General features: G+C 56.8%; 9 protein-coding genes across 9 annotated transcripts; 5 read left to right on the top strand and 4 right to left on the bottom strand.

Moving 5' to 3' along the window:
• Positions 1-1,935: 1,935 nt before the first annotated feature.
• On the top strand, positions 1,936-2,714 carry E0L32_008586 (uncharacterized protein; the record flags this gene model as incomplete). The annotated part of the gene is made up of 5 exons (XM_031143457.1): positions 1,936-1,948; positions 2,049-2,064; positions 2,139-2,223; positions 2,364-2,510; positions 2,580-2,714. 5 exons carry the CDS (start codon positions 1,936-1,938, stop codon positions 2,712-2,714), a joined length of 396 nt encoding a protein of 131 aa, XP_030992247.1.
• A 656-nt stretch (positions 2,715-3,370) lies between these two features.
• Positions 3,371-3,670, top strand: E0L32_008587 (uncharacterized protein; the record flags this gene model as incomplete). Its single annotated transcript, XM_031143458.1, has 1 exon — positions 3,371-3,670. The coding sequence occupies one exon, from the start codon at positions 3,371-3,373 to the stop codon at positions 3,668-3,670; it is 300 nt and encodes a 99-aa protein (XP_030992248.1).
• A 1,641-nt stretch (positions 3,671-5,311) lies between these two features.
• Positions 5,312-6,016, bottom strand: E0L32_008588 (uncharacterized protein; the record flags this gene model as incomplete). The annotated part of the gene is made up of 1 exon (XM_031143459.1): positions 5,312-6,016. The coding sequence occupies one exon, from the start codon at positions 6,014-6,016 to the stop codon at positions 5,312-5,314; it is 705 nt and encodes a 234-aa protein (XP_030992249.1).
• Positions 6,017-6,366: 350 nt separating this feature from the next.
• E0L32_008589 (uncharacterized protein) lies at positions 6,367-6,848 on the top strand (the record flags this gene model as incomplete). The annotated part of the gene is made up of 5 exons (XM_031143461.1): positions 6,367-6,369; positions 6,424-6,480; positions 6,566-6,610; positions 6,679-6,763; positions 6,820-6,848. The coding sequence occupies 5 exons, from the start codon at positions 6,367-6,369 to the stop codon at positions 6,846-6,848; spliced, it is 219 nt and encodes a 72-aa protein (XP_030992250.1).
• Positions 6,849-7,429: 581 nt separating this feature from the next.
• Positions 7,430-9,964, bottom strand: E0L32_008590 (uncharacterized protein; the record flags this gene model as incomplete). Its single annotated transcript, XM_031143462.1, has 4 exons — positions 7,430-7,459; positions 7,555-9,311; positions 9,377-9,697; positions 9,778-9,964. 4 exons carry the CDS (start codon positions 9,962-9,964, stop codon positions 7,430-7,432), a joined length of 2,295 nt encoding a protein of 764 aa, XP_030992251.1.
• An 894-nt stretch (positions 9,965-10,858) lies between these two features.
• Positions 10,859-13,174, bottom strand: E0L32_008591 (uncharacterized protein; the record flags this gene model as incomplete). The annotated part of the gene is made up of 3 exons (XM_031143463.1): positions 10,859-11,314; positions 11,528-11,979; positions 13,072-13,174. 3 exons carry the CDS (start codon positions 13,172-13,174, stop codon positions 10,859-10,861), a joined length of 1,011 nt encoding a protein of 336 aa, XP_030992252.1.
• Positions 13,175-14,897: 1,723 nt separating this feature from the next.
• Positions 14,898-19,102, bottom strand: E0L32_008592 (uncharacterized protein; the record flags this gene model as incomplete). The annotated part of the gene is made up of 8 exons (XM_031143464.1): positions 14,898-16,191; positions 16,883-16,895; positions 16,948-17,158; positions 17,449-17,589; positions 18,002-18,065; positions 18,125-18,774; positions 18,828-18,971; positions 19,037-19,102. 8 exons carry the CDS (start codon positions 19,100-19,102, stop codon positions 14,898-14,900), a joined length of 2,583 nt encoding a protein of 860 aa, XP_030992253.1.
• Positions 19,103-21,167: 2,065 nt separating this feature from the next.
• E0L32_008593 (uncharacterized protein) lies at positions 21,168-23,254 on the top strand (the record flags this gene model as incomplete). Its single annotated transcript, XM_031143465.1, has 2 exons — positions 21,168-21,184; positions 21,247-23,254. The coding sequence occupies 2 exons, from the start codon at positions 21,168-21,170 to the stop codon at positions 23,252-23,254; spliced, it is 2,025 nt and encodes a 674-aa protein (XP_030992254.1).
• Positions 23,255-24,471: 1,217 nt separating this feature from the next.
• On the top strand, positions 24,472-25,374 carry E0L32_008594 (uncharacterized protein; the record flags this gene model as incomplete). Its single annotated transcript, XM_031143466.1, has 3 exons — positions 24,472-24,501; positions 24,641-24,912; positions 25,017-25,374. The coding sequence occupies 3 exons, from the start codon at positions 24,472-24,474 to the stop codon at positions 25,372-25,374; spliced, it is 660 nt and encodes a 219-aa protein (XP_030992255.1).
• Between the last annotated feature and the right edge of the window lie 1,059 nt (positions 25,375-26,433).

Genomic DNA, 26,433 nt, shown 5'->3' on the forward strand with positions numbered 1-26,433 from the left:
GCTGAAGTCTCCCAACTGGAACCACAAAGCTGCCCTACAATCGTCGACGACCCTTGGGCATTGTATGTCGAGAGCTCCGGCAAAGTGGCACAAATGCCCAGAAACCCTGATTCAAACCATAGCTCAGGACGGAGTAGGTGCAGAGAGTCCAAGCCTGTTCTGAGCTGATCTCGTGCCACCGAGTTTGTGAGGTTGTATCAATGGCTCTCGCCTTGTAAACGATGCCACATAGCCGAACAACCAATGGTCGACTCTTGGCTAAGGAATCGGACGATGGTAATACACAACAACAAGCATGGTGGTGCTGGGCCACTGTGGTAGCACGATGGAGGGTGCGCATGTGAGTACAGTGCAACGACGTTGCCAAGAGCCCTGTTTCAGGTCATTCGAAGAGGTCTAGCTCGGAACCAATCGTCTCACAATTGCAAATCCGCAGCCCCTGGTCTTACACGGCTGCATTCGGTCTTCAAGAGCTGGTCACAGACAGGGTTGCCAGTCCTTCTGTACGGAGTACATAATATTGAAAGTGTCTGTGCCGCCGGTGTGTGCTGGGTTCTCGGAGCGCCACTGAGGCACATCGGCAGCCTGCAGCCCGCAGCCCGCAGCCGTGAGTCTCTGCTCTGACCTGGAAACCAATGCGGTAACCAACGCGGTGGAAGGCGACTTGCTGAGGCTCATTCGGAGCCGCAGAACGGGTATGCAATGGGCCGAACAATTGATTTATCCGCTTGGTGTCGTCGATCTCGAATGCGCGGCTGGTAAACTCTTCTTCGACGCTCTTCGGCCCCTGTGCGCCTCTTGGCTGTCATGGGATGAACATCAGGGGACGTCATGACTCGACTTCCTGTCACCATCCGAACTCCCATCGTCTTGGAGGACGATCCGTGGCAGCGTTCCTGCATGACAGGTGCAGACGCATCACCCGCAGTCGTACCAGTGGCTTCTTGAGGCGCCGGGCTCTGTCGACAACGCGTGAGATGTTGCTCCTGCATCTGAAGAGTGCTCCATTGGTTATGCCACGAGGACGGACAGCATCAAGAACGGCATTGCCGTCGCATAGAGACCAAAGTGTTGTTGCTGGGCAATCTCGCCTGTCGTGCGCATCCATGGAACTGCAATATTATTCTAGAAACAGCTTATTTCGGCAGCTGTTTTAGCTTCTTTCGATTCTTGTTAGTCCACGGTCTTTACCCCGCCAAAATTGCGTACAAGACAGCTGAAATTAGGTATGAGATCAGATGCATGCTCGAGTGAGTGAGTGCCTTGGTGCTCAGAAGGTTGGAGAGCGGCGTCCTCTGGGCAGCTAATATGAGCCAGCTTTTGTTGCGAGTAACGAGGCCTCGAAGACAGACAGACGCCATCTCCGCTGCCATCGATGCATGTGTCAGTGACACTGCTTAAACTTCCCAAAGCTCCCTATCAAGGACACTCTGACCTCACTGACCGTATTTGCTTGGCGCGACCGCTTGACTTTTGGCGGTTGACGGCGGCTGGCCGGCCGGCTTGTGAGCGAGGTACCTAGCTATCGAAAAGTGACGCGACAGCGCACTGCTTTGGCGGGGACTCCTGGTCCTGACGAGTTGCAGAGGTACCTTACTTTGCTGGAAAAAGAAGCCCACTTTCTCCAGCGGGCGCTCCTCTGGCGGATACAAAGTCCGCCTATCGTCTGTGCTTGTGTTTGTGTGTAAATGTGCCCCTCACCAAGTACCAAGCCCCGTAGGCCCGCCTCCCGAGCAACTGACGGCACTAACTACAACTTCGCTGCTACCTGACTCTGCTGGAACCGAGATACCTCTCTTCCATCTCTTCTCTGAACCATTCAGTATCGAACTCGAACCAGACGATTTCCTCTTTCGAGACTCCCGCTTACTCCCCTGCTCGGCACGCTCAACCCGTTGAATCCTCCATTCACACAAGACTTCCTCATCTCTCACCATGTCTTGGCAAGGTGCGTCGGTCGACTATTTTGTGTTTTGAAACCTTCCCACCCCCACTATGTCATGGTTCACATCACGAAAAGAAGACCCAAAGAGCTAACATTTCCTCAGCCTACGTTGACTCCAGGTACGGCAACCTCGCCGATCCCCCCCGGACACAAAAAGCAAAAAGTGATGAGTGCTAACCCAAGCCACCTGTAGCCTTGTTGGCAGCGGCCATATCGACAAGGCCGCCATCATCAGCGCTGCTGGCGACAGCACTTGGGCCTCCTCGGCCGGTTTCACCGTACGTGCGACCCCTTTTCCTGCGATTCCGACCCGACCTGCTCTCGCAAATGTCGCGCAAGCTCCGAAGTTGCGACCGTCGAGAAGGAAACATCACAGGGCCTGGTTCAGTGCTGACTATATCCCCCTCCTCATGTGCAGGTGTCTCCCGAGGAGATGAAGAGCATCGTCAACATCCTCGGCGCCACCGGTGACGCCGTCGACAAGGCACACGCCGAGGGCGTCCACGTCGCGGGCGAGCGGTTCGTCGTCACCAAGATCGAGGACCGGAGTATCTACGCACGACAGGTACGCCCACTCGCACAGTCCCGGGCCTACAAAAGTGTGGGAGATGGCAGAGCTAACGCGGATCAACAGGGCCGTACCGGCATCGCCGTCGTCAAGACTAAGCAGGCTATTCTGGTCGGCCACTACGGCGAGGGCACACAGGCCGGCAACGCGGTACAGACGGTCGAGGCTCTGGCGGACTACCTGATCAAGGTCGGCTACTGAGGGCAAAGGTGCGGGGTGCGTGAGGCTGCCCACGGTTCGTTCGACTACCAGACCGGTGGGGAGAGGAGCGGAGCATGACGAGGAGAGACTGGCCCAACTCGTGACGATCTTCGAGGTGGTAATGGATTTCCAAACTTTAGACCAACAGCTGCTGTTATGAGCCCCGGGCGTCGGGAACATCTTTCATTGTCTGAAATAATACAAAAAGACAGGATCTGCATCTGCAAGCACAAAATCTCTTTTCGTTGTTCCCAGATGATGCTAGAGCATCGGTTGTGACTTGGTCACCTCTAATGTCGACATAAATGTTGATCGTATCATATTTGTTGGATTATTCTATCAGACCCGGCTCGTCGCCCTGGGGTCACCATCATGATCGTACAAGAACCCCGTACATTTCCGTAAATGTCATGTTTGTGAAGGGCAAACAGATCGACGTAGAATTACAAGTGGGTATACTGTTACCAACAACGCCAAGTCGCCATTCCAGCCCTTCTATAGCTTTTCTCTGCCTGCAGATGGTACCCTGTTCGCAGCGATGGGTATGATGCTGCCATGGCGGAATTGAATCCCAACGACCCTGAACTAGGCGGCCCTTGAAAAAGGAGTCCTGTCTCTGGGGCTCTCGTCTCTGGATAGAGCATTGACATTGCAAAATGTCCCCCTCCTCAGACGGGCAGCTCCGCGTTCCGCCTGCCCAGCCCCATGCGGTCGACGAGCAGGCCGATGTAGGGCCCGACGACGGGGATGTTGCGCGCGAAGCCGGCGATGGTGCCGAGGAAGTCGCCAAAGAGGATGACGATGCCGTACAGCTCGACGACGAAGCCGATCAGCGGCCAGCGCAGGAGGATGAGCGCGAGCCCGCCGAAGAAGGCGGCCGTGCCCTTGGCCTTTTGCTTGCGCGCGAAGAAGAGGAGCGTCTTTTGGGGGCCGATGATGATGGTGAGGCCGATTAGGAAGAGGATCTAGGTAGTCGATTGCTGCGGTTAGCTTTCCTGGTCCTCGGGCACGCACGGAGAGAGGGTTGTCCTCGAGGGTTTCGGTTCGAAGGCGGGGGGGTTTTTGGGTGTGGGTAGCATACGTTTCCCATGGCAAGCCTAATGTATAGGACATTCACTGATTAGCACGCTGTCACAACTTCAGACGAAGAGCATACATAGGTGGCCTTGCGACTTACATGGCTCGGTCAAAGAACATGAGCATTCCACCGATGAGGAAGAAGCCTCCTGCGACAAGGAGCGTCCACGGTCAGGTTCTGGTCTGCACAAGCTGCCATCGCAGAGCTCGCAAAAGGTCGATACATACCGCCGGAGCAGAAGGCGACTCCAATCTCTACACAGACATGGTGATCAGCTTGGGGGTTTTCATATGGGCCATAGCAACGGGCCGTTTGCGCCAGGACCCTCGGCCATGGTGGTGTGGTACTAGACACAGGAGGACTTACTCTGGGAGTCTGATAACCACATGGACGGCATCTCGTCTGGATTGAAGCAATACTGTACAGTGTGCAGTGAGAAGAGGACAGGACCGACACGAGAACGAGGTTCGGCCAGCACAGTTGTTGCAATGTGGGTTGTATTCCTTTTCGCAAAAGTGAAAAAAAGAAGGGTCCCGGACTCAACTTAGACACCCGTAGACGAATCCAGGGGTGGTTTTGGTGCGTCGTGGCCGCGTCTGGATCCCTCCAGCTACCTATCTCGTAATGGACTCTAGCTAGCTCTGGTACCTGAGGTACAGGCCACTTGGCGCTGATTTTCAGGTACATTCTATTCGCGCGAAGGCGACCCACGCGAGGGAATTGGCTGCGGGTTATCACATGGAAGCTCATTTTACGTGCCGTACTGTTATCTTTTCATTTTTTCTTCTTCTTCGACTGCACCACCACACAGAAAGCGAGTGAGCGACGCTGTGCCCTCGATCGCCGCCCCAACGGTGCGCTCGAAGCCCATACAAGATTCAGCAGTCTTTGATACTTGCACTTTTGTCCAGTATACACGTTCCATTTGTGTTCCTTGGGTATGTCGGACTCAGGTAAGAAATGATCAAGTAAGGATAAGAACTCACCCGTCTGTCCCTTGCCTCACCTCACTCTCCTTACATCGCAACACTTGCCGCGACGACCTAGCTCCAAGCTACGGTAACTGAGTTTCGTCCCTCCATACGTTCTCAGTGATCTGTCGACCCAGGCAGAGAACAACCCAGTTCTTCTTGAAAAGGAAGAATGATCACGATTAAGCCGGAGCGTCAGCTTATCTCCTGTTGCTGAGAGGTTGCAGGTGCATAGCAGGGGCTTGACTTTGTTGGTCGAACATTTTTTGAGATACACACATAGGTTTTGTGCTCTTAGCCTCAGTTTCATCCATACGTAGACACTGGAAGACTCGCAGTCTATCATTGCCCCCCGTGTGGAAATGTATAATGTATAATGCATTGCCTCCTTTGTGACCAGAACGCCGGCGCCAATAACCTCCATGATGAATCCTTAAGCAGATTGAAAATCAAGTAGCAAATACACAGACACCCGCAAACATTAACGCATTCCCATCTCTCCCTCGGTAGAAGAGGGCAGATCTCATAAGACACCGCAACAACGGAAATCATTTGAGCACCGTGTGCGCCCCCCGCGCCTCGAGGAACTGCTCCGCGACGCCCTGCTGGAAGCCCCGGATGGCGGTGAAGACCTCGCTGTTGTAGTACCGCAGCCGCGTCTTGGGGTCCGTGTAGGGCGCCGGCATGCCCGTGATGTCGCAGTACCGCTTCTGCGGCGCCAGGCTCGGCGCGCTCTCGATGTTGGTGTACGTCGCCACGGGGGGCGCGCCGCCCATCGCCGCCGCCGACACCGACGCCGCGGAGGAGGAGCCGGCCCCCCCTCCTGCGCCGCCGCCGCCGCCGCCGCCGCCGTTGGTCGAGGACCGCAGGCTCTTCTCCAGCACGAGCTTGGACAGGCTGCGCGAGGCCTGCGCCAGGTTGGGCTGCACGCTGGCCGCGCCGGCCGCCGACGAGGGCCCCGCGGGCGTCGAGGTGCCGCTCGTCGAGAGGCCGTCGTCGTCCTTGTCCGCCGCCGGGGTGGCCGCGCCGCTCGCGCCGCCGCCGTTCTCGTCGGGCAGGGGGGTCGGCGCGACCGAGGTCGAGTTGGCCTCGCGCTTGGAGGCGTCGCCGATGATGGTCTTTACGTTCTTGTTGCGCCGCTGGTTCGGCCGCCAGTGCGGGTTGCGGAAGGTCTTGTGGATGGAGTGGATGTCGAGCTGCTCGATCAGGGCCTGGTGCGCGGCCTGCGCGGCCTGGGCCTCTGGGTTGGACATTTCTTTTTTTTTTTTGTGTGTGTGGGCGCGCAGGAGTGAGGAGGGAGAGAAATGCCGACTTCTTGATAAATAATGAGATTGATGGGCAATTGTCTGCTCCAGAGAAAGTGGTAAGCTGTTGTCGAGTGCAACAGATGCTCAATCGTGGTAAGAAAATCTGCCGATGTTGACCGCTTTGGTCAAAGCTGGGATCACTGCTTCGGGTGAGGCTCTGGATGCGGTGGTGATAGGACGACCCCACTAGACGCGACAGTTAGAGGGGACGCGACCTTGATATCATTGAATCCACCCCACCACCATAGGTCAGTCGTGAACTTACAACATCACTGTTCGGTAGAATCCAAAGAACCATGGTACGTCTCACTTGTTACGGATCTTTGAGTAGATTATGCTAATCCAGTCCATAGGAGAGTCCTCATGAGCACCAGCAGAACCTCCTGCTGTCCCGCATCATCACCAATGTGGTATGTTTACTTGACCATCCACCACCACCACCATCAGGCGCACACGATGCTCCTTAGAAGAATGATGGCTGAGATGTTTCAACAGGAGAAATTAAACGAGTCTATCATTGTGATGAACAAGGCCCTCCAAGTACGTTCAAGCCCCAATCGTGAGGTTCGCAGAGTGGACTGTGAGCTCATCCAAACCCCATGGTGTAGGAAATCAACATCCAAAACATGAACATCGAGCTTGTAGCTCAGATGTTCAAGAACTACCAGTCCAACGTCCTCTTCCACCTAGAAGGTATGTTTTATGCTCTCTATGATGTCAACAGCCAGCTCTGCTGATGCGATCATCAGCTACGGACAACCTGAAGGAGCCCTCCTGAGACCAAAGGGGAGAGGACCTGGCGCGCGCCGCCATATGCGAGATACCCCCCTAGGAAAGACGCAAGTCCCTTCCCTGGGCCCTTTTACGATCATCTGTATGAACTAGCGGTACAGATCTTGATGGACCGCCTGCTCATTAAGACGAGTGGACTGCATCGTGAGAGGACATGCAGAGAGTTCTGTCGACCGACTCACACAACGAATGCAAAGTTGTATATGAGGCACATGGAGTGCTTAACAGCATAACGAATCACGATACTTCAATAAAAAAAACACCGTCTTTCACGAGGCAGCTATAAGACCAGCATAAATGAAGCGCTACTTTCTCAATTTCCACATCGTAGAGCCCTCCTACTACTGAAGGCTTGCCTTGGGTGACTGAAGCCTTACTCCTCCCAACTAAACGAGAAATTCATTTTGTGACCAGACTCCTTACCCGACCGGTATAATACAGATCCCCTGATAAAATGACTACTACTACTACTACTACTCCTATACCTCAAGATAATGCCCCCCTCCCAATCTCGAGTCTGACCCTCTCAAGCAAAATTCAAGCCAGTGTCTTGTCTGTAAAGAAGACCTACGCGAAAGCATTGCCCATGTCATGCTCCTAAAACAGATGGGGGAAAACAACTCGTCAGCAAGTAGGACTTTCTCGGCAGGGTTTTGTTTTTGCAACATCAGAAAAACCTTGAAAAAACTCACCTTGATATACTCGGGCCCCTTCTCCTGGTACTCCTCCCGGGTGACCGTCGCCGCGCGCCACTCGTCGGAGCAAGCCCAGCCCGCCGCGCCGCGCCAGGGGTCGAGCAGCGCGTCCCGGGCCCTCCGGATCCGCAGCGGCGCGCCCGCCGGCAGCAGCGCCATGAGCCCCGCGCGCAGGCGCTCGTCAAAGTTGCGGAACAGCGTGTTGCCGCCCGTGAGGAAGACGTCGCGCAGGAAGTCGTCCCTGCCAACGCCGGGGACCAGGCCCGCGAGCCGCTGGTTCAGGATGTCGCCCGCGATCTCGACGACGCCGGCCTGGTCGACGCCCGCGATGGCGGCGGGCTGGAAGACGACCTCGGGCACGCGGATGCGCTCGACGTTGAGGTGCACCTGGTGGCGCTGGGCGGCGCTCTCGGCGTCAAAGGGCCGCGGCCCGCGCTCAAAGGCGTGCATCATCTTCTTGGTCCAGTCGTTCTGCGCCTCGCGCGTGTGCTCGTAGGTGAAGCCCGGGTCGTACTGCAGCAGCTCCTGCTCGAGGTTCTGCAGCGCCACGTCCGGGTTCTCCTCGGCGTCCTCGTTGTCGCTGTCGTCCTTGTTGACGGCGATGTCGCGGTACACGCCCCAGTCGGCGTCGTCGGCGCCAAAGTCGTCGTCGTCGCCCCCGCGGCGCCGCTTGCGCGACCCCGTGCCCGTCGGGTTGTCGCTCGCCAGGTTGGCGATGTTCTTCATGCGGATGTACGACGCCAGGTTCTTGCGGTTGCCCATGTCCTTGGAGAGCCGCTCGCGCTCCTTGATCTTGGCCAGCGCCTCGAGGCGCGCCTGTCGCTTCTCCTCGAGCCAGCCCTCCAGGTCGTTGGTTCTCCGCTCCTCGTCCAGGCGGGCCTCCTCCGCTATGCGGGCCTTCTCCGCTTCCTTCTCCGCCTTGGCTCTGGCACGGGCTTCGTGGTTCGACTTGAGCAGCCGCTGCTGCCGTTTCTGCTTGAGGCCAGCCTCGTCGAGTTGGTCATCCGGGACTTCGAGAAGCGAAAAGTCAGGCTCTTCGGTCTCTTCTTCGACCTCACCACCGAGATCCTTCGTCCTCGCCCGCTTGATGGACTTTTCGAGGTCCTTGACAATGCGATCGAGATGAGCCTCGTCCTTGACCTCGGCCTCGTCCAGGAGCCGTTTGGTCTCCTTCTTGGTCTGGTCAACGAGCTGCGCTTGGACAGCTTTGTAGTACTCGAGCTCCTTCTCCTTCTTCATCAGCCTCTCCAGGCGCATCTTGGCAGCCTGTTCCTGTAGCCTGCGGCCGCTCTCCTTCTTCCTCTCGGCGATTCTCGCTAGTTCTTCCTCGGTCTTCTGGACGACGACCTCCTCAGTGTACGGATACTGTATGATGACCTCCCTGTCCTCGAGGCCAGTCCAGTCGAGGTAGTGCTTGAGCTCATTATCGTAATCCTTCGATACGTAGCAGAAGTCCTTCAGCATGTTCTCCGCTTGCGATGCATGGAATCTCAGGTTGCTACCCAGGTGGTCGCGATACTTCAAGCGAATGAGCTTAAGAAGATACTCGGCAGCGTGCCAGCCTCCCCAGTTGAGACGGATAGCCTGCGCTAGCATAGCCTTTTGGTTATAGACCGGGATGACGTGCGTCGAGTTGTATGAGGAAGAGACCACCAGGCCGGTGTTGCCCTTGTTGTGGCGGTAGGAGAACAGAGAATCGATGCCGTACGCCAAGGAGGGTGCGCCGTAGCACTCGAAGATTAGTTCTGTCATGGCTATCACACGGACACCGTCAGTATATTTGAGTGTGAGACATGGTAGACGAAGAGTCGGCGCTTACATTTTCTGGAGTAAGGCAGGTTGGCGACCGCCTCGGTCATGACAATCGGCATGTCGATGTTCCCATCCACGCCGTTCATGCCGAGCTTGAGGAAGACGTAGTCGAGTACGTGCTCTGTGACGTCCCAGTTGCTCACGATCCCCGTGCCCGCCTCGAACGCATTCCGTATGTGGCCGCGCGCCGTCGTGTCCGAGTAGCAGTCCCAGCCGGCAAAGGAGAAGGTCTTGCCCAGTTTCCGGTCGCGATACTTGGCCATGATGGGGGGCACGCTGAGGCGCGGGTTGGCCTCGAAGGACCAGCCAGCCCGTACGGCGGAGGAGCCTGCAGTCGGTCACACCACCGGAGTCAGCCTCACTGGACGTCTTGCATTGGAGCAACGGAGAAATTGCTATTCTCATTACCATAGTCAATCACGATGGCCGCGTCGCCGGCCGGTCGCGACTTGGCCGTCTCGTATCCGTCCTTCTGCGGCGTGATATACTTCTCGAAGCGCACCTCCTTGACGGGATGGATCGTGGGCTCGGGGAGGAGCTTCCAGGCCTCGCGCCTCGAGAGCGGCTGCCAGTCTCCGGTCGCGCTGGGGGCCATGGCTGGAGATGGAGCTGGGCGGCAGGAAGGTTTCGGTGCTTCACAAAAGAGCACCACAAAGAAGCATGATTCGCGAGATTTTCTCGTGTCAGAGTTGCAGAACCGCGTCTGTGGAAGGGGGGTTGGCGAGCCCGGTATGCTAGACGGCTGTCGAACACCACTTTTTGCAGGTTGCCTGTCAATGGGTTGCGGTCGCAAAAGATCTATTCCCAGGTGCCAGGGTAGGTTGGTGAGGCTACACCTTAGTGTCGAATCCCTGCCTGTGAAAGTGCTCCCTCGTCTTACGGAATAGGCTAGCGATCTAAATGTGTGTGGGGTCACCGTGACCCCAAAGCTCGATATCTCGACGAAGGCATACCGCATCTCGACCTTTATTCTTCACAATAAAGCTGACAGCTAAGCACGGATACTCTATCTATACTTGGCAGGTATTTATAGTATTGGCCATGTGGGAGTTCTCACAGTTCTCACCGCATTGAACCGCCAAATCCAAGTGCAGATACAAATTGTATCATGATCACCGTGGTTTTCAAAGGGCTGAAGCTCTGTGGTCATACAACGAAATCACCGCCGCTCGGCCTTTTTTAAACGATGTCCCATTCCGGCCGACTCTTGCTGCCGTCAACAGCTCGCAAGGAGATAATCACCCTTCAAAGAGGCACAGCACGCCTGCCCCAACAGCCAACTGCTGAATGCTCATCACGCAATGAATCCATTCCACGCTCGAGAGCGTTCTGAGTCCAGGTATGCAACGCGTCTTGCTTGATCGCTCCGAGTACCAAAACCAATCGACTCCTGCCTAACGCCGCGAGCCGTGGTGAATCACCACAATCAAAACCCTATGCCTGACAAACGCCCTCCATGGAAGCAAAGCAAATAGTCTAAAAGGTCCTTCTACATAGATGCTGCGGGCAGTCCTTCCGGCTGCAACTGTCTCGTCATGTCTTCCGTGCCCCTCTCCTCGCCCGCACCGTCGGCTTTGAATTCCTTGCTGGTATACGCACCCGCCGGGACATGGTCGCCACGTTGTCCCAGGTTGGCGACGGCCTGCGCCACCTGCGCCAGGGGGTTTGAAATGGCCGGGTGAGACGGGCCTGCTTCTGGCGGTGCAATCGGTTGTATCGGCGGCGGTGGGGGAGCGGAATGAGGGTGAACAAGGGACAGATTCGGCGGGGGCGACGGAACCTCAATCTTGGCGTCTATCAGCCTCGACTGGAGGGAGATCACGTAGTCTCTCAGGAGGTAGTTGTCTTGCTGAGCGAGCTTCAATTGGTTGTCCATGTCGTTGTAGTCGCGCACCTGTTGCTCCAGCTTTTTGATGTAACCCTCTTTCCTCTGACGGAAGGCACGCTGTGACTAGAGTCAGCATCGAGTGGCGTACAAAAGCATACAATGCGCGCAATGCGGCGGTGAGCCAGAGATGACGACAGGGCACCAGAGCCAGCCTGACACCGAGCTGGACAGCGGCGCACCAAATCTCGCGGACCTTCAAGCAGCACCATTGGTACAGTGGGGCACAAAGTGTACGCGGGAGATCCTGCTCGATAGAAATAGAGGTCTTACCTGCGCGGCTCTGTTTTGCGCCGCTCGTTTGGACTGGGACAGCTCGCGCTTGGCCTTGCGACCATCCGGGGACACACTTCCTGCAGCGGCGGCTGGGCCTGCGGGCGGCACAGACGTAGGTGCAGCTGGAGGAGCCATTGGGCCGACGGGTTCCGGCGCAGGCGGCGGGGGCACGCTTGTTTGCATCATGTCTGCTGCAGGCGCGTCGCCGAGGGCCCTGAGATCGGGGTGGATGTGCGATTCTGAAGCGGTGCCCGGCATAAAAGCTGCGTCTCGGGGATAGGAGGGCGACGCCGCGTTATATGAATAGGGCAGCAAGGCCGGCGAGTCTTGGCTAGGAGGAAACGGTGCTCCCGATGATGTGTAATCCTCCAGACGGATCGCAGGCGCACCGCTATCTCCGTCGAATGGTGGAGCACCGTTGTTGGGGCTCTTGCCTCCTAGATGCGATGCTGTAAGTCGGGATGGGTTATGTCAGCACGGCCGGTGGGGAGGACGACGGCGAATGGCGTTGTATGAAGACGGGTTGCAAGAGAGCAAACAAGTGACAGAAGAAAAATGGAGGGGCGTGGCCGCAATGCAGTAGAGGACAAATTCACAGCAGGGCCCAAGATGCGCAAATAGCTACAGCTTGAGGCGGGCTGACTGTGAATAAGACGAACAAGGACTCTGGAAATGCTGGGAATGGGGAATGGCCCGTACTTCGTGGTGGTGGTGCTTAGATGGGAGAGGATGAGGTAAGTAAATGGATTTGGTAAGACTGGGGAGCGGCGGACGGGGGCAGGTCCCTTTTTTAGTGGTGCGCGCGCTGCAATCACTTGAGCAAGCAGCGACACAGACGCAAGCCAAGTCGTCTCCAGAATTCCAAAAGCGTGGATTTGGCCCGAGTCAGAGAAGGCTGGCTCAAGCTGGCTGGGCCGGAGGGGGAGGAGAAGGACAAGACGGGTGGATTACATTGTGGAGGGGTGTCCAAGAGCGAAGAGCACGAGGTAGGTACTCTGTACCAACTGGTACGACGACGCGTTATTAGATTTGGCCAGGCTTTCCGAGACCTTGATTACCACGACGCCGCTCCTCGGCTGGTTGGTTTTATTATGTAAGGCGTGAGCAAGGGTGGATGGGTGATGGTGAAGTGGGCTAAATTGGAGGGTGGGAGGATTTGTTATGGCTCCGACTGAGCCGGGAGCCAGGTAGCGAGCACAAGCTGCTTGGAGATCGGAGGAGTCTCATTAGATAGACCTCTCTTGCCCTTCTCCGACTGTCCGCTGACTTTGCCTCTCACTCTCTGTGATGCCCTGTAAATGTGAACGAGAAAGACCAAGAGGGGAACGTAATAGACCAAGCACGAAAACACCACCCGTCGACGGTGGTCGGACGAGCCAAAACGGCGAGGGTTATGTCCCCATTGGGGCGGAAGCCGTGAGAAGGGGTGTGTGGACGGGGTGAGATGAGATTCCGGATGCCAAAATGCCAGGGATAGATGCTCTGCGCTGCAAGATACTCAGGTAGGGAGGAGGGTAGGGTCCTTGAAGGGAGGTCGGTACCTCTGGCTTCGGTGGGCCAGAGGGTGCGAGCGATGTACAATACTTGGGACTGAGCAGAGGGAGGTGACCTACCGGACTTGATCTGCATTGGTGATGTTTCCATTCTGACTCAGCATGAGACGCGAGGGGGATGGGTGACACGTGTGGGAGATTGGCGACGATGGGCGGATTTCTGGAACCGGCATTGAAGAAGTGAGCAATTTCTTGGCACCAGGAGGGGGGAAAAGACGCTCAACGCGACAGGCCGTCGATTTTCATGACCAAGGACGCCGGTGCTTGCGGGTTGTACGGGTTCCGAAGATCTTTGCGAAGGGCAAGTTGATGTCTGGTGTGTGTCTGGTGCGCGGGCCTGAGGGCGAAATTTGGTGGCTGGAGAGAGGGTGACATGGAGAGCTCGAGCTTGCATGACTGCTGCTGTCAGCCCGCCGCCTAATTTCTCCAGACTGGCTACCCTCATTCCGTGCTAGCCTCTTTTGGCAACTTGTGGTTGATTGCACCTGCACTTTGCATGCTGTTCAGCTTGACACTGATAAGGGACATGATTGATGTGAGGTTAGGTATCCCCAATGCCCAGAGGGTTCAGCCTCCTACCTTGCTCTGATATCTTTTAGAGAGGAATCGATAATTCAACTTGCTAAATTTTACCGCATCCATTTACTCGGTAGTTGCAATTTAACTCAAATGTCGCAACATCGAACAGCGACGCATCCATGGATATACGATATGGCCAGACAGGGCCAAGCTTGAGGCAGGAGCAACGTAATCGGCTAGCGCCGTCGCACAGTCTTTGTCAGGCGGTTTGTCAGCAGCCGTTACGGAGTGCCTATTCCTGGTGGGGCTTCAATCAAATATCGCCATCTCTTGATCGCGAATTTCGGGAACGACAGGTGCTGCCGGGGATATATCGCATGCTCTTTGAGCCTTCTCAACCGGTCCGTGAGCCTCGCACTCCCAGCACAAACACGAGCTTTGTCTTTGGAGTCCGGCGAATGGTGCTCCTGCTGAGAGAGAAAGAGAAAGATACCAGGCTGGATAAAGCCGAACGGGGAACCGTCGAAGTATATCTACCTCGTAGGAACATGCCACGAGTCATTACGTAAGGCATCGAAAGATGATTCATCAAACCGTTGTCAGAACAAAACACCAGATCACAACCACACACCCTGCACAACAAGTAACGGCAGATTGGTCATTTGCAGCCACAGCACTCTACCAAGTCGGTGTAGGTATATGCCCATCTACTTGATGCGGCAAGGTGCTCGACGCAACCCGCGCGTGCAAATGCACGACCAATTAAGGGCTGACATTATTCTTGATCTGGGCGTAGTCCCGAAGCTACGACCTACCATCTTCACTTTAACCAGCCAGTAGCCTACAGAGGCTACAGGCTACCACTAATTGGTTAATTTGCCCCCATTGTAGGTCTCGGTGTTTCATGGCAGAGGGCTAACTATACCCGTTGAGTTTACTTCTTTACAGTCTCGTACATAAGAGATGTTCGGATGACGAGCCTTCCGTCGACCGTTGGCTGCATAAAGAAGTGACCTTCTCAACGCCCAGTTGGCCACAACCTCAACATCCGCGGTCACATTCCCTTCCCGGAAAGGCTATTATGAATCCCACAGCGTTGCATGGTCATCCCGCACCATTCGAGCCGTTGCCATCCCCCGAACGGCCCCCTCCCGCTCAGCCTTGTGGCAGCAGATGCGCATCTGTGCATGCTGTGCAACGTTGTCTTTTTGATAATCTGATATTGATGACGGACCGCATCTAGGTATGGGAGCCTATCTATGGCTTGGGGGCGGCCGCCAGCTTGCATACCTGCATCAAGGCGACTTGTAAAGCCTACCACCTTTCCACACGTGCGTGATGTTGCGCGGCTTAGTGAGGACATCGATGTCCTCCAGCGGGCTCGACGCCACGGCGATGATGTCGGCGTCGTAGCCTTCCCGGATCATGCCCGTCTTGGGCGCCTGCGCGCCCACAGTCTCGGGCCCCATCGCCGTCGCCATCTCGATGGCCTGCAGCGGCGTCATGCCCGCCTCGACCGCCCAGTGCAGCTCGCGCGCGTTGGTGCCGTGCGAGCAGATGTGGCTCCTGTCGCTGCTGTACGTGTCGGTGCCGAGCGCGATCTTGACGCCCTCGCGCACCGCCATCCGGAGCGAGGACCGGCTGAGCTCCGTCATGCGCAGCACCTTCTCCCTGACCTCGGGCGGCAGCTCGCTCATGTCGAGGTTGAGCGTCTCAACGATGTGCCGCGTCGGGACCAGGATGGCGCCCTTCTCCTTCATCAGCGCCACGACCTCGTCGTCGAGGTACATGCCGTGCTCGATCGTCCTGACGCCCGCGCGCAGGGCGTCCATGATGCCGTTCTTGCCGATGGCGTGCGACGCCACCACCCGGCTGCTGCGCGCCGCCTCCTCCACCATGGCCCGGAGCTCCTTGGGCGAGAACTGCGAGTCCTCGGGCTGGTCGCCGAGCGAGAGCACGCCGCCCGTCGAGCAGATCTTGACCACCTTGGCGCCGCGCCGCATCAGCTGCCGCAGCCGCTTGATGCACTCCTCCTCGCCGTCGCAGAGCATCCACTTGCCGCCGTGGTTGCAGCAGTCCACCATGGTCGACAGCGGCTCGTCGCGCAGGTCGCCGTGCCCGCCCGTGATGGACAGGATGCCCATGGAGCCGTAGACGGTGGGGCCCGCGATCCGGCCCTTCTCGATGGCGGGCACGAGGTCGCCGGCGAACCCGCCCAGCTCCCGGATGGACGTGAAGCCCGCCATGAGCGTGGCCTCGAGGTCGTCGACGATGACGGCCCCGATGAGCGTCTCCCTGCCGGGCAGGAACTGCTTGAAGGACTCCCGCAGGTCTCCCACGACGTGCGTGCCCATGAAGTGAGTGTGGCAGTCCCACATCCCGGGCATGAGGACTGGCACGTAGTATTTCGTAACATAGTAAAATTCTTCTGGGAGGTCGGTCTGGCGCCCGGCCCATTCGATCTTCTTGCCTTTGATGATCACGGCGCCGTCCTTGATTGGCTCCCCGCGGCCGGGGATGAGAAGATCAGCCTGGATGCCAAAAACGTCCCCGGCCATTGTGTCCTTTGTCACAATCAACATCGTAATACTGTATCGTAGGTCAGAGCTGAGTTAACGTATGTATGCCAAGGTGACAGGGGATTATTATAGGCAAAAGGAACAAGAGCTCGGAGACAAGAATACTCTTGGAGGAGGGATCGCACTTTCTGCCGCAGACGTGCGGAGAAGTTGGCCGTGTAAATCAATGTGGTTTGAACTTCCAATTGCAGTTAGATAAGTCGCTCCAAACCTGAGCTGATCTGTTGGACGGCTCTTCATTGTGTCATCCGAGGTCGGGTTATCCAGAGACCGAGCTCTCCACTGCCTTTGATTTGTGACTGAAAGCGACATTGCCATTTCAAGGAATATCACGCTGCCTGGATATATCAGGACTACCGATAAACTACCGGTTTCTTTCTCTGTCATGGCGGGGATACTTGAAGGACATGGATTCCAGCTAGAGGGGGGTACTTGATTCATTTTGGCATGGAGGGGAGGTGTGTGGCCCGCGCTCAAGCTACCCTTATTAGTCGTCGTTGAACGAGGTCTCCAATTCAAGCTTTCCAACATACTCGGCACCCCTCCACTTCCTTTATGATACGAACAATAAAAAAAACCAGCGGTGGAAGGGACTGGATTCACAAATGGCAACCCGGTGTCAATCTCTGACAAGGAGGCTCCCGCTTTTCGCAATCCCACGCCACGGCACCGCTCCCGCATCTACGCGGCTCATAACGCACCACAACGTGAGCTCTGCACATCAGCCACCACAACCACCACACCGGGGACTCGTCCGGCAGCAAACCCGCAGCATGACCGCGGAGGGGCCGAGGTCCGGCACCGAGGGGGTTGCCTTCTCGGAGGGCACCGACGCGGCTGCCGCCGAGGCGGATCTGGCGAGGCTCAGCCGGCGCTGGGCGCTGACCTCGACCAAGGACGGGCTGGAGGCGACGTTCAAGTTCAAGACGTTTGCCAAGAGCTGGGTGAGAGAAGCCTCTCCCCCTAATTCCATTGCCCTGCACACACATCAAGTCAGACAGGCAGACAGACAGACGGACAAACCGAGTGGAATCACGAGTTGACACCCCGAAATGTTTTTCTTTAGGACTTCATGACCGCCGTGGCGCTGCAGTGCAAAATAGCCAATCACCACCCAGAGTGGTCCAATGTGAGTTTTTCCGACTTCTCCCTGTCCGTGTCGTGTTGAAGTTGTATCATCTTATCCCCGGGGAGCTGCTCTCTGTGCTGACACACTCCGGTCAACGAAAAGACGTACAATACGACGTACATCCGCTGGACAACGCACCACCCCAGGGGCCTTTCGTCTCTGGACCTGCGCCTGGCCAAAAAGTGCGACGAGATCGCGGCCGAGATGGGCCTCAAGGATGACGACCCTGATCAACAACGCGCCGCCTCGAAAGGTGCAGATACCGGTGCCGACAGCAAGCTGCAAGGCCTGGCATGTACAGTGGCTTCATCGGCCGGAGATTGCTGCACGCCCAAGAAGCAGGCATAGAAGGCGTCGTGTCACCCTTGTATTATAAAAGACCATTGTTACCAAAGCTGCTGCAAGCATTCAAGTTTGCATAAACTCGCAAGAGTCATGATGTAATTATTAGTCTATGGTTATTAAATGATCTTAAAAGTCCCGCCGTCGTCGTCCAAACAGAGCGAGTGTGTGTATATACAAGACGGATCGGAATAACAACGCCGGCCACATCACCGAGAGTGGTCTTTTCTCTTTTCATGCAACACCAAAAGCGCCCAGAGGGCATGCATCTAGTGGCGCGTGTCAAACGAGCCCTGGCAGCACCGGGTTGCCAAACTCGCCACGGCCTTTCATTACATCATCCACTGACAAAGACGACCTCCTGGACCTCGTTTCCAAGAGGTGCTCCCCCATTGGTGCCATTCGCAAATGACCTTTGAATCACCATGACTGTCCAGCTCAGGAGCTTCCAGCCTAGCTGCTGTGCGCTTACTGGGCCTTCTTCGCCTTGATCGCGGCAAGCCTCCTCTCGCGGCGCTTCTTGTTGGCCTCGTAGCCGGCCTCGGTGTCAAAGATCCAGTCCCACCACCTGAAGCTCGAGGCGTAGTTGCCGATGAACTTCTCGTGGTGGAGGTCGTGGAACTCGGCTCCGCCCCAGACGGGGATGAACTGGCGCAGGCTCCAGGGGAAGTCGTAGCCGCTGTGGGCGTCGATGGCTTGGAAGAGACGGAGGACGATCCACATGAACATGGTGAACAGGTGGAGATCGCCGGTGAGGGCAACCCAGACGACAGGCGTGCCGACGACTCCGAAACCGAGGAGCATGACCTCGATGGGGGATGCGTACTCAGCGGCGAGACCGAAGGGGGCCGAGTAGGTGTGGTGCAGCTTGTGGATGTTCTTGTAGAAGGGACCATAGTGCAGGCCACGGTGGAAAAAGTAATGCCAGGCGTCCTCCATCACGAAGAAGAGGCAGATCTGAAGAGCCATCTTGGTGTACGAAGGGAATGGCACGCCGATGTCGAGGCCGAAGTAGTGCGCCAAGGGGTGGAAGACCCAGATTTGGGGAAGCTCGACGGTGAAGTGCATCAGGAGAACAAGGAGGGCGCAGTCGACCTGCTCCTTCACAGTAGGAACCTTGGACTATGGAGAGAGTCAGTACCAAATCCTTCTTCTCCAACGCCAGTAGACCTTACCTTCTGAATCTTCCACCTGTTGAACATGGGGATGGCGTCGATGATGATCCAGGGGAGGGAGCGTCCGAAGTAGACAATCTCATGCATGGCAAAGCTGATGAGACCAGTCGCCAGAGTGTCGTTCTGCATCCACAGGTACCAGGACTAGGGACGAATCAGTAAGCTTGGTCGCGACCGTTTCGTACGAGTGCAGACTGCGCGAAACTTACGGCCCAGACGCGCTCCAGCAGGCTTAGTTGCACGTTGTACTTGGAGACATCCTCGAAGATGTGCATGTAGTCGTTGGTTACGTTGATAGGGACGGAATTGAGGCCGTTGAGGCTCGTCAACGGGGCGAACGTGGAATTCCTACATCGTGTGTGAGTACGAGATCGCGAGAGCGCTGCCAGCGGACCGCGAGCGAATCAGGGGTGGAGGGGAGGCGAACATGATGTGCGGCAGACGGCGCCAGGGCCCGGCTTGGGTGAGATCGCGAGTCGACAGGAGGGAGGGAGTGTAAGGGCGGAATCCTCGACAAGGTACCCAATTGTAAAAGCCAACAACGACGACGACGACGACGACAGCTCCTTGACCGACTCTGGAGATGGTTCAAGTCGAATGAAGGAAACGGCGGCGGGAGATGCAGATGTTTAATAGCAGATAAGGGAGTTTTCTTCTCGGGGCAGACAAATGGGGGATGGCCTCATCCAAGGCCCAACGGATGTGGCCAATGGGGGCCGCAGTCCAAGAATGAGCCCACGTTCTAGTGCTGGAATTCCGCCATCCGAGCCAGTCACAGGCTGTCGACCGCCAGACGGAACCCACCCAGACCTGACCGCATGGCGCAAGCGGCAATTCCCATTCCCCTAGAATGTCGAAAGATTTTCCATTTCTTTGGGTCATCCCCTCCCCCTGTCTGCCCCTGTTGTACGTACATTTTGCCCCCCCATCCCCCCCCAACAACAGAGCTATTCGCCCACTGGAGCCACTGTATCGAGTTGTGCACAGTGGCCGATGCTCTCGTTGCCGTATTCGGGTTCTGAGGTGGGGCCCGGATTCGGGAACAAGCCATGGGTCCAACATTCGATCTTCCACATGTTTTGTATCTTGTTCGCATGTCTGTGGAGGGACGGACTTTTTGTCAATTCGTCCCTTTGCCAAGACCAGACCAGGCCCAACTGATGGTTTGACCCGGGCGGTGAACGGAGCCAGCGCAGAGAACAACTGAGAATGCCTACTGCCCTTGCGAACCCTGACCTGACGCCGAGGTTGCGCCTTGCAGGCAAATCCCGAGAGACGAGTGCGCGCCCTGAGATTACATAGCAACGACCGTGGGCTCATCCGGAAGCTTCACAGCCGGTGAAGGGAGGGCCACTTGCGTACTTTACTGCTGGAATTGAGTGTGCTGTCCAGCAGTCTCTTTTGTGTGGTGTGCGTTTACCTTACCCACGTCATGGGTCAAGGATATTTGCAGCCAAGCAGGTCCAATATCTACTTGTAATGTACCTTTTTGAAGGCGACTCTAATGACGGCAATGGCTGGCATTGAACGACGGGACGCTGAAGCTATTGTGCCTGCTCACCTCTCGCAGCCTTGTGCTAGGAGAAGAGACATAACGTACATGTACTTGTAAGCGTACATATTAGACAGTGATACCTAGGCTCATTCCCATGGCCCCCTCCTTGTGCCAAACAAACCAGAGAGCAACCTGTCACTCTGTCACTCTGTCACTCTGTCACTCTGTCGCGCCTGGTGTGCCAGTGTGGACCTTGAATCAAGCAAGATCTTATCGATTACGACCAAGATGGGATTTGATTCGAGCTAGCGAAGAGGCTCTCCGATCTGGCCCCCCATTTCCCCCCATAAAATGCGGCCCTCGCCAATGGAACATCAGGATTGCCACCTGCTCGAGCCAAGCCCGCCTGCCCGCGTGCAAGATGGTGGTGGCTTTGCAGTGACGTTGTGACCCAAGCAACTGGCCACAACCCACTCCACTTGTCTTCGTCAACAAGCAACAAAATTGAAGCTCTGCTCTCCCACATGGTCCTCGGCAGCCTCCTCATCCGAAAAAACAAAATTGGGTGGTGTGATCTCATTGCCACTTGCGCAACCCCACGCCGCTCGGGATTGGCACACGGGCTCCCAAGCTCACACAACACTGCAGAGCTTCTCTCAAGCTCGCCCTACCACCGCCGGGCAGAGCTGACTTGACCAATCAGCCAAACAACCCCGAACCACAACGGACGTTGGCCACATCGTCGAGGACAAGGTTGCGCTTTTGGTCAGCACTCCGATCACCCACGGAACGGGGTCCGGGCACCACCGATTGAGACTACTGCCTCCTTTGGTTAGTCATCAACCATGTCTGTAGTAGCCGAGTATGTGCCCCTTGCCAATATGGTGCCTCCCAACAAGTATCATGTAACTAATCGAAATGTAGCCTCGTCCGCCGGTGGGAGGCCGACGTTGAGCGGGTGTCTCTGCTTCCTCTGTCTGAATCGGACGATGAAGAGGTTTCTGCGGAGACGAGCTCGGTGGACTCAGGCAGCCTTAACATCGCTGCCCTCTCCTCGCCACGTGTGAACGAGTTGCTTCATATCGTGAGGTCGTTGTCATCGTCGTCGTCGTCCAGCCCGTTGTTATCGTCGTACCAGGTCCAGAGCCTACTGAAACAGTCGGGCCTGGCTGCCTCGGCCGATGACGTCCAGGGCTTGGAGCAGAAGAGCTCGTATGAAAGCGAGATTGAATGGCTCCTCGTCAGCAAGGCTACCGTGCAGACGTACGGCATTATTATGAATACCCTGCTTGACCAGATCATCCCCCTGAGCGACGACATCTGGTACTGGGACGAGGTCCTGGGCTCCTACTCATACAGCAGCATCTACGCCGTGCAGACGGCGCCCCTCCGCATGTGGGATTGGACAAAGGACATCCTGGGCGAGAGCCGCTCACGCTTCCGGCAGCTTCGCGAATCGCCAACAGAGACGCTAAACTCGGGAAGAGCCACGCTGTCCAGGCAGTGGAGCGAGTTCTATGGCATCGTCAGGAGAACTGTTGCAGAGCGCTCGATTAAGGATATCCAGCGCAGGATGCTCTCCCCCGTGGCCATCTGCCGGTCCCAGGCTCGACATAAGCAAAAGCAACTGAAGCAGCTCCGGATGTTGATTGCCAGCGGTCTCGGCACCCTGATCGACGAAGGCCTCGGGTTCGACGAAGGCCACGGCTCTGGCAAGGAGATCAAGGCTAATGACAACGGCCAGAAATGGAAAGGCATTGTTGAGCGCAGCGTCATTCTGATGGACATGGTCCTTTATGAAGTCCTCCAGGTCGACTACGAGGTTCGCGAATTCGAAGACAAGATTTTTAACGGAGTCGAGGAGGATCCGGAGCTCTCTATTCACCACGAAGACGAGAATGGACTCCGTAAGCCGGCAATCCTTGCCAAGCGCCTTCTTAAGCTACTAGAAACCCGCATCCCAGAGCATGTGCGCGACACAAAAGTTGTCGTCAGCCAATATGGCCGCCCGTCGGCCCTGGTCAGATACTGGCTCCCGATCACGGTGCTCGTCCTGTCGTCATCTACCTTGCTACGGATAGTTGTCAACCGCCAGGACGATATACTGAACTGGGTTCGCAACCTTGGCGCCACCGTACGGGACTTCTGGTTCAACTGGGTGGTAGAGCCGATTCGCAAGGTGATTGGGACGATCCGGCACGACGAAAACAGCGAGATTGCTATCATGAGCCGGGATAGCCTCAAGGCGGACCGCGAGAGCCTGGAGCGGATGGTTGTCGAATTTGCCCGCGACAAGCCGCTCCACGCGGTCGGGGAGGCCAACATTACAGATGCCCAGCTGAGCGAGATCCAGGCCAAAGTCAGGGAGGGCGACGTCACCCCGGTGCTCCGCGCCTACGAGAACGACCTGAGGAAGCCATTTGTCGGAGCTGTCAGGGGCGACCTCGTTCGCTCCCTGCTGATCCAGGTCCAGAAGACAAAGGTCGACCTCGAGGTGGCCATGAGCGGCATCGACTCGCTCCTCAAGAGCCAGGAATTGGTGTTTGGCTTCGTCGGCCTGACGCCCGGCGTCCTGGTCTCCATCGGCGTCTTCCAATACCTGCGCGGCGTGCTGGGCGGCCGGAAGGGCGTCCGCCGGGGCCAGAAGGCCACGCGGGCCATGCGGGTGCTGCGCAACATCGACCGCATCTTCTACGAGGTGAATGCGACGGCGGACCCGCAGAAGCCGCCGCTGCTCTCGTACAAGGACCACGGCCTGCTCGTGTGCGAGGTGCACATCCTGCGGGAGCTGGCGCACGGCCTCATGCCGCGCGAGATCGAGAAGGAGTTCCTCGAGGACCTGGACGACCTGGTCGCCAACACCAAGGGGATCCAGCTGCAGATGATGGCTTTTGAGAGGATCCGGTGGGCGTACTCGAAGTGGCTGAGGTAGAAGTTATCGAGGTTATCGAGGATGCCTGCCTGCCTGTAGGGAGGGCCTCTAGGTGGGCTGTACATCATTCATATCATGGACAAGCGGCATGCTGTTTGGGATTATACACTAGAAAAGCAGCGTTGACAGAGTCAGATCAGGGTGCACAGTCCCAGCCAGATCACCTTCTATAAATACAGATTTGACAGGAAATGACTTGATTCAAGCCTCCCTGATATCCCTTCCTCTTGGTTCGCTCACAACGACGATGAGTTAAGCGTGGTGTTTTAAGGTGCGGATTATGGTTGTTGTGTCCCACTGAATAAGCGTTTCTCATGGCGAGACAGGCTGAGAGGCTATGACGAAAGATCCCGGGCCCCATGACACTTCTCTGGGTGTTGGTTGGTGTGGTGTCAGTTGACTTGGGACCCAATTCAGCTGAGCATGGCGGAAAGATACTTTTGTACCTGCATCTGCGCGACATCGCCGTGAGGTAGACTAGGTACCTAACTCGGGGAACCACACCCGCCAAGTAAATTCTGCATTGTGAAGTAGACTCAGCCCCCCCTGACACGCACAACTCGTGGAAGAAGGTCTCGAGGTCGCCTCAAACTCTCCCCCACAGCTGTAGCCCGGCCTAAAGTCAGCGATCCTGGGTGGTGGTTCAGTGCTTGTTATTCCCTAAATTCCTCCCACCCCACCACCAATCACCACCCAACCCAACCTGTTCCACATCGCCCTGTCCTTCAATTTGGTCCAACGTTTCGTGGACCACCCACCAGGGCCCGGCTAGACAAGAAAAACCACCGCTAGTGGCCCTCCAAGTCCAGCGACTCCTCGGGCGCTGAAGCCTCCACAAGCACCACCCCCCACCACCAGCCACCAGGCGTTAGGGGACTCCATGTGCGCACCAAGCCTCCACTGGTTAGCGGCCACCGCCTACCTGATTCAGTAACACGTCGTCACAAAACCAACCACCTGTCACCGTCACCCACCTCAGCCTGCTGCCGGCCGACAGAATCGTACCCTCAACTCCAATCCCCATCCATCCCGAACAGAACCTCCAGATCCGCCACCGCGCGCTGCATACAGACCGGGCAGCAGATCGTGCACTCCCCGGCGCGAACCCAACCACCAGGGACACAAAAGAGCAGCATCGATTACCCGTACCCGTACCCGACGCGCACGCACCTCACCGCATAATCCGCATCCCACGTGGTGCTCCCCTATTTCCCACCATGTCGAACAACCGCAACTATGACTTCCTGGTAAGAGCGCCCCCTCCTGCCGCCCGAGAGACATGTCCTCTTCGTGCCCTCTTTTGCGGCATGGTCCCGTTCAACGTTGCGTCGACCGCGAGGCTCCCGAGAGAACTAACACGGCTCGTTTTCTCCCGCACCACCACAGATCAAGCTCCTCCTCATCGGCGACTCAGGCGTAGGCAAGTCGTGCTGCCTGCTGCGCTTCAGCGAGGACTCGTTCACGCCGTCCTTCATCACGACCATTGGCATCGACTTCAAGATCCGGACGATCGAGCTCGATGGCAAGCGGGTCAAACTGCAGATCTGGGATACGGCCGGCCAGGAGAGGTTCCGCACCATCACCACCGCTTACTACCGCGGCGCCATGGGCATCCTGCTGGTATACGACGTCACGGATGAGAGGTCATTCAACAGTATGTAAATGTGTCTCTTTTTTTGCTTTCCCGGAGGTGTGCTCTTCTCCTCTCTCGGAGAAGCGAGCAGTCGATTTGCCACCCGTCACACAGACATCCACAGGGCAGAAGGGCTGACGTGGATCTCACCCTCCGCAAACCAGATATCCGGACCTGGTTCGCAAACGTAGAACAACACGCCACCGAGGGCGTCAACAAGATCCTGATCGGCAACAAGTGCGACTGGGAGGAGAAGCGGGTGGTCTCGACGGAGCGGGGTCAGGAGCTGGCGGACGAGCTCGGCATACCCTTTCTCGAGGTGTCTGCCAAGAGCAACATCAACATCGACAAGGCCTTCTACAGCCTCGCGGCGGACATCAAGAAGCGCATCATCGACACCTCAAAGACGGAGCAGACGGCCACCTCGGGCGTCAACGTGGCCGGCCAGGGCGAGGGCTCAGGGATCATGGGCGGCAAGTGCTGCTAGGGGGGCTCCACCGCTCTTGGTTTGAGGTGGAGGAATGCGAATTAGGTAGAGATGCGGAGCGCAAAGAGGAAGAGCGTCCAAGGCGGCGTCCGAGTTGCGTGGGAAGAATGCATTGGCACACAAGTGCTCGCGGGGCCTATCGCTCGTGGTTGCACCACCCGGGCACGGGGACGGCCTGCTGCGTGTGCGTGTGTCTTGAAGGAACACAAGAGAGGCATCGTGTGCTGCTCGCGTCCGCACATATTGCAAGAGATTTTCGTCCCTTTGGGCACGGCATGGCTCTTGTCTTTGGTAACCTCTCATGTATCGCTTTTAGTATCTTTGCTGCTTTTCTTTTTTTCCTTTTTATTTCTTGTCGTAGAGAGGCCAGTGTTCTGAGCTAGCTGGCTGAACAAGAGAGAGAGAGAGAGAGCAGACAAATCTCGGTCAACGGAGTTTACGGGTCTTTGATCTCTGGGGGTTTAATACATTTGCGCATCGTTTCGTTATGACGGCTCTATTTGACGTGAAGCCATCACTTTTCTACAACATGGAATCCAGTGCTTTCGTCGCCTACCTGACGCATAATGCGAACAGAAGCCTCTTATTTTCCACTTTTGGTATCGTTCTTGATCTCTTATGTACATATAAAAAAGGGTAGCCCGTCCGTATAGGATTCGGTGCCTGATAGTATGTAATACATGTGATGGTACAAAAAACCTCGCTTCCCGTTCGATCCTTCTCTCTCACCACAGCAAGGTCGCATTGACAGTCACGTCCCGGCCGTCCGTCTCATCGACGATCCGCCGCCGGTGCCAGTCGCGCGCGAAGCGCCGGCCCTCTACGCCGTCCTGGAAGGACACGAGGAACCGCGAGAACCGCTGCTGCTGCTGCTGCTGCTGCTTCTCTGTCGCCGGCGCCGCCGCGTCCTCCTCCGCAGGCCGGGGGGAGGAGGAGGAGGAGGGCTGGGTCTCGAGCCGGGCCAGCGCGCGCACCACGTCCGCCAGCTGCACGCCCAGGGCGCCGTCGCGGGGCTCGACCCTGCCGGCCAGCCAGCTGACGGGGACGACGGCCGCCGCG

Source organism: Thyridium curvatum (assembly GCF_004353045.1).
Source record: "Thyridium curvatum strain D216 chromosome Unknown NODE_57_length_291365_cov_88.079165, whole genome shotgun sequence".
Taxonomy (NCBI): Eukaryota; Fungi; Ascomycota; class Sordariomycetes; order Thyridiales; family Thyridiaceae; genus Thyridium; species Thyridium curvatum.